Source organism: Fusarium phalaenopsidis, assembly GCF_050370095.1.
Source record: "Fusarium phalaenopsidis strain FUZ10S chromosome Unknown contig_32290, whole genome shotgun sequence".
Taxonomy (NCBI): Eukaryota; Fungi; Ascomycota; class Sordariomycetes; order Hypocreales; family Nectriaceae; genus Fusarium; species Fusarium phalaenopsidis.
Genome location: NW_028145411.1, coordinates 558137 through 571631, shown reverse-complemented (window position 1 = coordinate 571631; position 13495 = coordinate 558137). Strand labels below are relative to the sequence as shown.

The 13495-nt window shown below is 43.9% G+C and overlaps 1 protein-coding gene across 1 annotated transcript; it reads right to left on the bottom strand.

Annotated features, from left to right (window-relative positions):
* Positions 1-7321: 7321 nt before the first annotated feature.
* LRP88_04343 (uncharacterized protein) lies at positions 7322-12865 on the bottom strand (the record flags this gene model as incomplete). Its single annotated transcript, XM_083240917.1, has 9 exons — positions 7322-7743; positions 7795-8346; positions 8796-9758; positions 10168-10469; positions 10536-11761; positions 11821-12006; positions 12224-12559; positions 12609-12663; positions 12714-12865. The coding sequence occupies 9 exons, from the start codon at positions 12863-12865 to the stop codon at positions 7322-7324; spliced, it is 4194 nt and encodes a 1397-aa protein (XP_083103447.1).
* Between the last annotated feature and the right edge of the window lie 630 nt (positions 12866-13495).

Genomic DNA, 13495 nt, shown 5'->3' with positions numbered 1-13495 from the left:
GTATCTTATTTGCCTCTCGAAGGTCTTTATTCTTAGCGGTTAATAAGGCTACCTGATATATAACTGCCTTTATCCCCTTTATAAGAGACTATAGAGCTTCTAAAATTGACTCTAGGGAGCTACTCTGATGCCTTCTAATTCGTCTTTCGAGGTATTTAGACTGAGATCCAGCCTCAAGCACGGTCTTTGGGGTCCTTGAGGCCCAAGGGGTCGACGGTTTAGCTGCCTCCTCAACCGGCGTTGGCGTACATAGCTGCATATCAAGCTTTGAGATTATATTTTCTGCATTAAGAGGAATAAGCCTAGCTCCTCTAAAAGCCCCCTTAATATTTTATTTTATTATAGTGGCTTAAAATGCGGCATAGAAGGCTAGAAAGAACTTAGTCTTTAAAACGTGGGTTATAAAGTATTTAATTAGATGCTTTATTTCTTAATTATAAGCACTCTTAAGCACGCTAAAGCACCTAATATTAAGGGGCTAAAGTAAATAAGAGGAATAAAGTAGTATATAAAGCCTAATAATCTTATTCTCCTTATAATATCTCTTAAATTTAATAAAGTAGTGACTTTTATAGCCATTGAGGATTAAGAGACGATAGATACTAATTAATCGATTGGTTATGCACCGGTTAAAGTGCTTAAGCTACTCGAGACCGGTCTCGTTATCAGTCCAGCCATTTTAGGTCATCGCAATAGCCTAATCGCCCGGGAGGTTGCTTTCTCGGTACTAGTTGGCGAGATGATATTGGCCCGCACCGATGATAAACGGCGGGATTGGCTAGCCTTCCGCATTAATCGCCTAAATGACCGTAATCCATTCTTAGTTTCTAGGCTGCACTGCTTTTGGCTTTTTATGCCTTTCTATGCCTATGACGACCATTCCGCTTATAATCATGCCCATAAGAAAGCCAGTCTCGTTAACGTTATAGATATTATCTGATTAGATGCTATACTTCGCGATTATATTCGCCATAAGCCGAAACTAATCGCGGATAATAGTTAGATCTTCGCACTTAGCTCTCTAGTAGTTATATTTATGAAAAAAATATATCTTAAGGTCTAGGTATTACTTAATAAAGTTTAAAGCTTAGCGCATGCTAACTAGTAATATATCGCGGTCGGCAAGCAATTAATTAGCTATTTCTTTTATACCATATAGCCAGGGGGGAAATCCTTGTGAATCTAGGTTAAGAATAAACTAAATAATAATCTATTCTTCTAGATCTAATAGTTTGTGTGATTTCGGGATAGTATCGCGTTAAGATTATATGCTATTGTGCCGATGATATAAGGCATAGTAGTTAACCTAGTAGAGCCTTGTAGTTTATTGTAGTTTTAAATCTAGGTTATTTTAAAGGGCCTGAAGTGCAAGAAGTAATCTAGCTTCTTTATTTAATTGAGATATCTCTAGTTATGAGGAATTAATTAATTAAATGGTGATGATATTAGATAAGGGATTTTTGGTATACTCGCTTGTCTGGTGCACTCGCTTATTATGTATATTATATAAGATTAAGCAGAAAATCTTAAAATATAACTATGAACTAGACTTATTACTTAAGGTTAAGCTCTATTTAATTTTTTATATTTTATTACTTAAATTTATATAAGGCATTATTTAGGTAAAAATAAATAAAGAACTAGATATAGAAGTTAACGGACTAGAAGAATATATTATAGAAGCCATCCTTGATATAAATAAAACTAATAGTAAAATAATATATTTCATTAAATAGAAGGACTACCCCGATTTAGAAAACATATAGGAACCCCTAGAATACCTCACTGGTGCATAATGCCTCCTGCGGGATTTTTATTAATAATAGCGAAAGATAAACTAATATCTAAGTTAAGAATAATTAACTAGTTAATAATATTAATTGCCCTAAAAGACTAGGCCTTGACCATAGCCTTTGCCTCCCGGCGATCTAACTCCTCTAACTCGTCTAGAGAGTTTAGACCCCGTCGTATTATTTTAATACCCCGCTTATAAATCTGCTTCTTTTAACGACGGAGATATATTAATTAAGAAAGCCTTTTATTTATTTATTGCTATAAAGTAATTAGTTCCTTCTCGGCTTTTTCCTCCTTAAACTCTAGATAGTATTTCTTAGCTATGAGGTAAGATACTAATAGAAAGTTAGTAAAATAAGAAGGTAAGGACGAAAAACCATATAGACTAATAGAAACTAATACCCCTAAACTATTATAAGAATAACCCCGGTGAATATACTTAGAGTAATAAGATATACCCTTAAGTATTTTATATTATAATTACTTTTGAGTATAATGCGAATAAGGTATGACTTTAAAACCTATCTTTTTAATAAGTTTAAATAAATAATAATAATGTATAGCGGACTATGATTTTACTTTTGGTATATTATTAGCACTATGGGAATATTTAAGGAAGAAGGTTTAATAAACTACGAGAAATTTAGAAAGGCTAACTTTAAAGGCCTTGGGGATAAGACCAATAGAGGAGGGATATCGTGTTATAACCTGATAAAATACCCGTTATGTAACTAAGAAGGCCCCACTAGGGAACCACTAATCAGAGCGTGATTACTTATAATACCATAAGTAATCACGGTGATTACCCCGTGGTTACTAGTGATTACCTTCGTGATTACTATAATCATAGTATTAGACATAGTGATCATATAAGGAATAGCCTAAGTATATAGAACCCGCTTATTATACTTCCTTATATATTAGCTACCTTAGCTATTAATATAACTTAGTTATACTTAATACCTTTGAGTATATTACTAGACGTGACTTACCACTTATTGCTTAGACTATGCCTAGCACTCTCTGCTAATATAAACCCAGCATGACTGGTTTATCCCTTGGGAAACACACGATCGTCACATAACAGGTCCTTGCATTATGGCCGGGCTTGCCGCAGACACCACAATGCCGAACCCCCGGTCGCGCCGACCTCCCTTAACCACCACTCCGCGACGATTCGGCCACTACCTGCGCATCAACATCCATTTGATCAATTGCCTGCCTTCCTTCCTCTACCGTCATAACCCCTCTTTTCTATAGCCGGGTTCTTTTTGCCCTCCGGCGCCGACTAAGTATCTCATTTGCCTCCCGAAGGTCTTTATTCTCAGCAGCTAGTAAGGCAACCTAATGCATAACTGCCTTTGTCCCCTTCTCAAGAGACCTCAGGGCTTTAAGGATTAACTCTGGGGAGCTGCTTTGATGCCTTCTAATTCGTCTTTTAAGATATTTAGACTAAGATCCGGCCTTAAGCACGGTCTTTGGGGTCCTTAAGACCCAATGGGTAGAGGGTTCAGCCCCCTCCTTAACCGGCGTTAGCGTCCATAGCTATATATTAAGCTTCGAGATAATACTTTCTGGGTCAAGAGGAATAAGCCCGGCTCCTCTAAAGGCTACCTTAATATTCTTTTTTATTATTATGGCCTAAAATATAGCATAAAAGGCCAGAAAGAACTTAGTCTTTGAAACGTGGGTTATAGAGCATCTGATTAGATACTTTATTTCTTAACCGTAAGCGTTCTTAAGCAGCCTAAAGCACCTGACGTTAAGGGGCTAAAGTAGATAAGACGAATAAGGCGGCATATAAAGCCAGATGATCTTATTCTCCTCGCAATATCTCTTAAATTCGATAGAGTAGTGACTTTCGTGGCTATCAAGGATTAGAAGACGATAGCGACTATTTAATCGCTTGGCTATATACCGATCAAAGTACTTAAGCCACTCGAGACCGATCTCGTTATTGGTCCAGCCATTTTAGGTCATCGCAATAGCCTAATCACCCGGGAGGTTGCTTTCTCGGTACTAGTTAGCGAGGTAATATTAGCCCGCACCGATGATAAATAGCGGGATCGCTTAGCTATCCGCATTAATCGCCTAAATGACCATAATCCATTCTTAGTTTCTAGGCTACACTGATTTTAGCTTTCCACGCTTATCTATGCCTATGATAACCATTCTGCTCTAAATTATACCTATTATAAAGCTAGTCTTATTAATATTATAGATATTATCTAATTAGATACTATACTTTGCGATTATATTTGCCATAAGTATAAACTAGTTATATATAATAATTAGGTCTTCGCACTTAGCTCTCTAGTAATTATATCTCTAAAAAAAATACATCTTAAGCTCTAGGTATTGCTTAACGAAGTTTAAAGCCCAGCGCACGCCGACTAGTAGTGCGTCGCGGTCGGCAAGCAATTAATCAGCTATTTCTTTTATACCACGCAGCCGGGGGGGAAATCCTCGCGAATCTAGGTCGAGAATGAACTAAATAATGATCTATTCCTCTAGATCGGATAGCTTGCGTGACTTAGGGATCCAATCACAGCGCGCAGTAATGCCATTCTCTCAATCAAAGAGAGTACTATGATAGACTTTATAGAGCTCTACAGCACGTCGGAGACTTTTTTTGGGTTATTTCGATAGGCTTAAAGGGCAAGAAGGATTCTAGCCTTATTATTTGCCTATGACATACTGGGTAGTTAAGAATTAATTAATTAAATAGAGAGGATATAGGATAAGGGATTTTTATCTGGCATACTTGTCTGTCCGGCATGCTTATCATGTACGTTATTTTTATTATAATAACGTATATAATAAGCATGCGCCGCAGGCAAGTATGCGCCGCACTTTTACCCTATAGTATAAATCCTACTAAAATAGAAAATTCCTTTAAAAATTCTAAGAAATTTAAATTAAGCTTAAACTAGATATAATTTTAAAGTTAGGCTATTTTTTATAAAGAAATCTATTTTTATTTTTATAGATTTTTAAAAAAATTACTTACTATATAACGTATATAATAAGCTTATGTCCCAGATAAGTATATGTCCCAAAAATCCCTTAATCTCTCTCTCTTCTATTTAATCAATTAATTCTTAACCACTAAATATGTCTAAATTTAATAGCGAGGGTAATATACTTCTTGCCCTTTAAGCGCTTTAAAATAACCCAAAATTACGTATCCGATGCGCTGCATTAATCTATAATATCTACCCTAAAAAGCTAGGTCGCCGCCAGAAAGGCATGTAATCTCGACGCGATTGGATTCCTAAATCATATAAACTATCTGATCTAGAGGAATAGATTATTATTTAGTTTATTCTTAACCTAGATTCGCGAGGATTTCCCCTGCGACTATGTGGTATTAAAGAAATAGCTAATTGATTGCTCGCCGACCGCGATGCACTACCCGTCGGTAAGCGCTGGGCTTCTAACTTTATTAAGCGGCACTTAGACCTTAAGACGCGTTTTTTTCGGAAATATAACTACTAGAGAGCTAAGTGCGAAGATCTAGCTATTATCTATAATTAGTTTACGCTTATGGCGAATATAATCGCGAAGTATAATATCTAATTAGAAGATATCTATAACTTTGATAAGACTGGCTTTATAATGGGTATAATTCAAAGCGGAATGGTCGTCATAGGCATAGATAGGCATAGAAAGCCAAAATTAATGCAGCCTAGAAACCGGGAATGGATTATAGTTATCTAAGTGATTAATATAGAAGGCTAGGCAATCCCGCCGTTTATTATCGGTGCGGGCTAATATCACCTCGCTAACTAGTACCGAGAAAGTAACCTCCTGGGCGATTGGGCTATTACGACGACCCAAAATGGCTAGATAGATAATGAGACTAGTCTAAAGTGGCTAAAGCACTTTGACTAGTATATAACCAATCGATTAATTAGTTCTTATTATCTCTTAATCCTTGATGGCTATGAAAGTTATTATTTTATTAATTTTGAGAGATATTGCTAGGATAATAATATCATTACGCTCTATATGCCGCCTTATTTATCTTATCTACTTTAGCCCCTTGATGTCAGGTGCTTTAGCGTGCTTAAAAGCGCTTATGGTTAAGAAATAAAGCATCTAATTAGATGCTCTATAACCTATGTTTTAAAGACTAAGTTCTTTCTGGCCTTCTATGCCGCATTTTAGGCTACTATAACGGAAAAAAATATTAAGTTAGCCTTTAGAGGAGCTAGGCTTATTCCTCTTGACCCAGAAAGTGTGGTCTCGAAGCTTAATATATAGCTACGGACTCCAATGCCTACCGAGGAGGTGGCTGAACCCTTGACCCCTTGGGTCTTAAAGACCCCAAAGACCGTGCTTAAGGCTCAATCTCAGTTAGAATACCTCGAGACACAAGTTAAAAGGCATAAAAGTAGCTCCCTAGAGTCAATTCTAAAAGCTATACGGTCTTCTTCTAAGGGAACAAAGATAGTTATACATAAGGTTGCCTTACTCGAGGCCAGGGTCAAAGATCTTAAATAGGCAAATGAGATACTAAGCCGGCGCCGGAGGGCAAAAAGGACTAGACTATAGAAAAGAGGGGTAATAACAGTAGAGGAAGGAAGGCAGGCAATTGATCAAATGGATATTGATGCGCAGGTAGTGGCCGAATCGTCGCGGAGTGGTAGTCAAGGGAGGTTAGCGCGACCGGGGGTTTGGCATTATAGTGTCTGTGGTAAGCCTAGTCATAATATAAGAACCTGTCAGGTAGTGATTAAGACGTCTAGGGAAGAGTATAGTGAGTAGTTTTAATTAATTGAATGGTTTATGGTGTTTTTATAGCGATTTCTAATATAAAGGGTAAAGATTTTTGAGACACATACTTGTCTGGGACATAAGCTTATTATGTACGTTAAGTAAGAAAAAGTATATTTGCACTATGTATTTAGCTATTTCTCTATAAAGGGGATTTTTTTAAAAATTTAAAAAAATTATATATAATTTATTTATAAGTTAAATAGCTAAAAACTTACTTTTTAGATTTCTAGCTATTTTAATGCGGTTTTTATTAAGGTTAAAATTTTTAGATTTTAGTGCACAGTTTAGGTGCGGCGCTTACATGCCTGCGGCGCATGCTTATCATATACGTTATATTATAAAGAGGTAAGGAAAAATGCGACGCTCGCTTATCATGTACGTTATACCTATTTTGTAGCAGTTTTTAAAATTTGAGATTTAATGATTTTTAGTTACCCGTTGGCTCATGTGGGGCTATCGCCCCAGGCGAGCCAACCTAGCAAGCTAGGTTGGCCCGAAAACTGCGGGACAGGCTGAAAACCCCGGGACATCGGAGAAGCCCGATTTTAGCCGTGATTTGCGCCCTTTCCGATCTTTTGATGTTCACAAGGCGTCCAAAGTGATATTTGAAGCCCCAAGAGAAGCAGAAGTGATGCCTTTTGCGATGCTGAAGGGAATGACGTTCCTGAAGACTAAGATTGAGCTATAGAGGCCGCTGTTGCGGCACCCAGGCCCTGCCGCCTTGAGGGACGGCTCTTCACGTATTTTAAGGTGTATCAACGTCAATTGAACGCGGCAGACTGGCTGATTGAACCTCTCTTTCCCTCCTGATGATCTCAAGGATCTGATCCAATGCTGAAGTGTGTGGTTGAGGTCGTGAAGGGCACGGTGTTGAAGCCTCTTCCGGCGGGGGCGATGACTCGTATGAGGGGGTCATCGGCGGCGAAGATCGCTGCCAACGGGGGGTTGCTCGCTCTTCGTGAAGAGTAGTGATCTCGATCAAGGGAAGGTCTTCTTCTTCTTCTTCATCGTCTTCATCATCTTCTTCGGCCTGCCGTGGCGGCTCGAGGTTGAAGGTGACCGTATCGTCGCTGCCGGGGAGGGCGGTCCAGTCCATCGCGCTAAGGGGCTTCGCGGCGTGCGTTGCTTCACGGATCGAGTCTCTGACTTCTTGCGGCAACTCTGTATCTATCATAAACCCGTCAGTCTTTTCATTGAGAAGTTGAGTCATCTGAGAACGTTGTGTATCTATAGATAGATAGTCCTTATTCTTCCCTGTGTGTTTAAGCCACTTCTTGAACTGTAGCTTCTTCTTCACGCCGTCAACGACGACTTCCTTATTATCTCGCCACTCTTCCTTGAGCCTCTCGATCTCCCTGAGGAGTACGGAGCGCACAGAGCGAATCTGCCGCCGATTCTCCTTCTCACGGTCTGCGGCGATGACTTCTGCTTGCTGGTCACGGAGATCCTGCAGACTGACACTGTGAGTGAAGTCACCGACGGGCTTGGCCCTCTTTCCCCTCTTCATCTGGTTGTATCTCTTCTCGATGCGACTTCGCCGGTCATCCACATATATAGTTACTGTCTCCTCGAGAAGAACGGCTTCTATGACGACCTTGCGGACTTCCTGCAGCCCCGCACGCGTTGGGGAGGAAAAGATATCGAGATACTCCTCTGTGACGCGTTTTGCGGTATCAGAGGCGCGTTGGAAACATGTATCTAACGGAAGAAGGGAAGCAAAGGCAGGGTTAACTGCTTTCTTTGCCTTCATCTGCTGCCTAAGGAGGAAGGCTACCGCGGGGTCAGGGTTAGGGGGAAAGATGCCAGATTTCTCGAATCCTAATATAATATTCTTTCTAGTAAATCCTTCATCGATTATCTCCTAAAGTCACGCCTCAATTAGCAGGTCTTCCCGTCAGATACTAACTGACTTGCCTATAGTCCTTTCACGAAGTTAAGGCGCGAGAAGGTGATATTGCCTTTGCGCAAAGCTCGGCAGAGAATCTTCTGATATGTATTCTTCATCGGCTAGAAGACTCCTATATCTATTGGCTAAAGAAAATGCGTAGAATGAGGAGGCAAAGGAATCACGAGAATCTAGAATTTGAGGCAATACTCGCGGAAGGGAAAGAGGCCATATCCCATGAATCCATCAAGGATAAGAAGTCGCTAGATCTCTTCACCTAGATCATGAGAAGTAGGAGGAATATTATATTAAATATACTGCCTTATGGGATCACGAAGGAATTCATCGCAACCAAACCACTCTACGAAAGGCTTCCCGCGGCTCTGCACCCTCGTAGACTTCTCCCAGCTGTGTCGGTTGAACGCCTGCGCCCACTCGAAGGTAATCTCGCCGTTAGAGAAGGCAGTCTCTGACTTAGCAAAGCATATCTGCGGATCGGCATCGACATAGGCGTAATCTAGTGTAGGGAACGTCTTGAAGATAGCCCATGGTGGCACCGTGTCGCCCACCGCGTTTCCCGTACCGATAAGAGAGCAGGTCTCGCGGTTTGACGGGTCGAGCACCTGGGTACGTGTCTTCTTCCTTGTGCGGACGACGAGGCACTGTATCCGCTCACGCAAGCAGCCAACTCGGATCCCGGCCTGGTCGGCATTCCAGCATTCAGAGGCATGGATATTGAATCTCCTGATGGCCTCAGTAAGTCGTTTAAACCATTCCTTTAGGTCGGTGATGCCGCCTGCTTCCCAAGACTCACGAGACTTGTCGACGGCCTTTAGGAAGGTCTTCTGGAGCTCCGGATGATCCTCACGGAAGGTTACGTACCATGACTTGCCCATAGGCTTCGCTTCTGGGTCCCTACGGCGGCGAAGGGTATTGGCGGCGTCCTCAATCTCAGCCTTGGAGGCAGGAAAGCCGGCTTTTTCCATCCAGGTGACGAAGGCGACAATGGCATCTTCTTCCTCGCTCGTCAGGAGGCGCGGGCGGCCCGGCGGCCTCACAGAATCAGGGTTCTCGAGCTTCTTGATGAGGCGATCAACTGCAGAAGAAGAAGAAGCCTTATGCTTAGCCGTGGCGGCCCTGACAGAGATTGGCTTGGTGACGCCGGCAGCAACGCGATGTGGCCGGTTGGCGAATCTAGCACGTGATGCGATCACTTCCCTCGCAGCCTTGAGGTTATTTGCGGCACTCATAATGAAGATGGACGCGAATGCACTGGATTGCACTGTCTTGTGTTGCTCTTTTTGGTGTTTTCAGGTATGAAGTTCATATAAATTCGGATGCGTCACGGTGAGGGGCTGTCCCGGGGTTTTCGGCCTGTCCCGCAGTTTTCGGGCCAACCTAGCTTGCTAGGTTGGCTCGCCTGGGGCGATAGCCCCACATGAGCCAACGGGTACACAGTTTAGTGCGGCGCTTGCTTGACTGCGGCGCTTGCTTATCAAGTACGTTAAGTAAATGGCTCTGAAAATTATTAATAATATGCTTCCGGCCAGTGCGGATGACTGTTGCTTCCTTCACTTATTATTCTACTAATAACTACAAACCACTCCCAGCTGCTTCCGCAAACAAGATATCAACAAATGTCACAGTGTTAGACATGTTCCCATCCACCTTTCCAGTATCCTGCGACCCAATATGAGCATCCGTACCTATATTGGTCATCGGTTGTAGCTCGATGCTTGACATTGATGCTGTGTGAAGCCCATCTGACGTCTCAATAACCATCGTATCATGACTTTTTCCATCTTCACGGCCTCCTTCACTCTTGTCAATGTTGACTGTCACCTCCTTGAATACCAGGATACCTCCATAAGATGGTGGTGCCGTTCGCCAGTCATCCTGGGACTTGGGCTTGTTGAGTTCATCCACTGTGTCAACTGATCTCGGTCGGTTGGTGCCGTTAGGTGGGCATAGATTGACGGTTGAGCTAGATCGTGCCGACACTGGTAAGCTTGGGCTTTTCGTCAGTACCATCATCGGGTTTCTCTTCACATGTTTGTTTGAAGAAGTTTTCAACGATGCAAACGGCCAGAAGTTGAATGCCCGCGATCGACGGCCCTGTTCACTGGTATTCGCACGAGATTGGACCAGAGACCCGAACTCGCGGTGCACGCCTCGGGTAAACTCTTGATGCCAGCCATCGGAGGCCTGGTGCATCTTCAAGATGCTCAGAGGCACAAATTCGCAGTCGTGGCTCGATAGGACCGAGTGAATAGGAACCACCAGTCGCAAAGTTATCATGGCCGCCTCGGCCTGGCTTTCCTGGCCTGGTAGGTGCACGACTGTCGGGGAGAGCACTGCCTGCTCAAATAAGGGATCTTTGATGGACTTGCGTAGAGATTTAATGGTTTCCCCCATTTGTCTGGCAAAGGCCTTTTCATTCGAGGATGCAGGAGCCACGTCGTCGTCAAAGAGCCTGGGGACAAGACTTGAAACTGGCATCCCTTGAAATTGTCTCAAGAAATCCACTTGCCACTTGTCGATACTTCCCATGTGCAGACGCTCGGAGGGGAGGACATGCCTAGCCCCCTTGTGAACTAGCACCTGAAAGCCACGAGAATCCACCCGGGCGCGGATGGCAAACAACCCGATGTACGATCCAGAGGACTGTCGTTTGTCCTGGCCGGCGTACGTTGCCAGACCCCGTAGTGTTTTCTCAAAGTCCCTAGACTGGATCTGCATGCTGGCTTGGATCAAGTTGCTCACTTGATGCAGTTCGGCGAACCGGAAACCGGCCGATGTTAACCTGTCGGCGTCACGGCCTGTATGAACCTGACGCACCAAGAGCATCAGTGATCCGCGCCCACATTCTGTTTGGTAACCCTGAAACCCCTTTTCGGCCGCATCGACACCGGCCTGGTCTTCTTCCTTGGCCGTACTTTCGCTGTCTGAGATGGGACTCCGTGGTCGTCTGAGTCTTGGCATAACTCTCGCCCGGTATGCTCCAGTAGACAGGACGTCATCCCAGAGAACTCCCATTGACGTGATGTGCTCACCCAACTGCTCGGAGAGGGTCAGAGCAGCAACGCAGAAAAGTTCGCGGAAGATAGCGTCGTAATCTTTGATCATCTCGCCGTGCTCGTTGATCAATTGAATGCCACTCTTTTCACCACCAGAGTGCGGTAGCTGGAGAAGATGGTGCTTCATGCCGTCCAAGAGAGTGGAAATCCCGCTCCAGTTTCGTGAGGCCTGAAAAAGCCAGTGGAAAACGGGATGTGTGTTGCTGAAACCCTCCCTACTATTCTGTACCTCTCGTGTTAGACAAACTGCCGGTGGTGGAAATGATCCAAAGAGTCCCATACCTTCTCCAAGAACGAGTCTGTGATGGCCACACTAGGCATAATACCATCAGGATCAACCAGAATCCTCCCATGCTTATCAAAGATTGCAGTGCCCAATGTGATTTGCTGAGCTCGGAGGGCCGACTTCTTCATCTTCCGGGCACGAAGAACGGCGGAGCCGGCAAGGATGAGACAAGCACCAAGTGACTAAAGAGATTAGCCACATTTTGCCCTTGAGCTTGGACACACTTACCAGACAGATGACGACAATGACAGTTGCAATCCTCGAGGGTTCGTTATTCTTGGTCTGTATATTGACAAGCCGGTATCGGGTCCCGACGACGGCGCACCAATGCATTCCTGACACTGCTCCGGCGAGAATAAAGGCTGACAAGGATCGCTTCCACCACGAATGAGCCCATACTCCTCGGAATACGAAGAACAGAGACAGGGCAATAATGCTAGCGAACACGGCGATGATAGCCGCGCCAATGATGAATGCTGGCCGATATATACATGTGTAATTCTTGATGGACGAGTTCCCGAGGTAGTGCATGCCACAGATAGCAGCACCACAGAGAATACTCCCGATCGTGATTCTCCACCAGGAGATATAATTATTCGCGCCAATAGCGACAAAGGCGGTCAGGAGAACGATAATCGGGACGAAAAAGGAGACGGCAGTAAAGCCACTGGAGTATGCTACTTGCAAGTCGCGTTCGTGGTTCGCTAGGTCAATGGCCCGGTTGCCGATAAAATGCTACGGATTGTTAGTACATAGGAAGCCACAATAGTGATAAGTCACTCACCATGCACCAGATCGATATACCGCCCATGGTGATGGCTGAACTGGCCAAGAGCAAGCTAATCGCATCAGCATCCTAGCACCAAAGTATTCCCGCATGTTGACATACTGGTTGAAGAGCCCTCTCGATCCGGTCCGGCGGTTGATCAGCTCGAGTGTCGATGCCGCCCCGACAAGGCTGACCAGGTAACTGAGAGCTATGAATCCAGCATTGTAGCTCTGAGGGACAACATGCCCTAGGTATTGGTCAACGGATGACATCATGAAGGATGTCTCTTGGCCCAGCAAACAAAAGAGCTGTCCTTGATGTCATCAGGTCCAGAAAGCACGGTCGAGGTATGAGCGTCTCTTATTACTCCCGTTTACCCCTAGTGAGGAGGGTCCACGTGCCTTTTGGGGTACACGTCGTCGGTTTTTTGGTAATCAACAAGTGACCGATCTCGCACCCTCACCCACCCTCCGTGTAGACGCACGTGTAGACGGTTCACAGCAAGCCTTAGTTTGACGCAGGGAGCAGCGCCCTGGCATAACCGTGTTACTAGTCATATGTCAATCGCGATTGACAGGCTTTTGGCAAGCCACTAGCCGAGAAAAGCCAAGCGAGCTGATGAGGCTTGCGTACAATGAAGGTTTGGTGCTAAGGTGCGGAACTACCGCAACAAGGGTGGGCCCGAATCCATGGCCGGCTGAAACATCACGCAGTTGATCTGTTCTAGATCAAGGTGTTAGGATATAGCGAAGGGGTGAATCTCAGGTGTAATTCTTTCCATGTCATCCAAACAATAAGTGATCGTAGAGGGATATGCTCCAGTATCTACATAATCCAAACGAGTCACAGAGTGTCTGGGAAACCGTCTCCGGCGTTCCCGGTAGTTGAATCTCGGAGCCGAG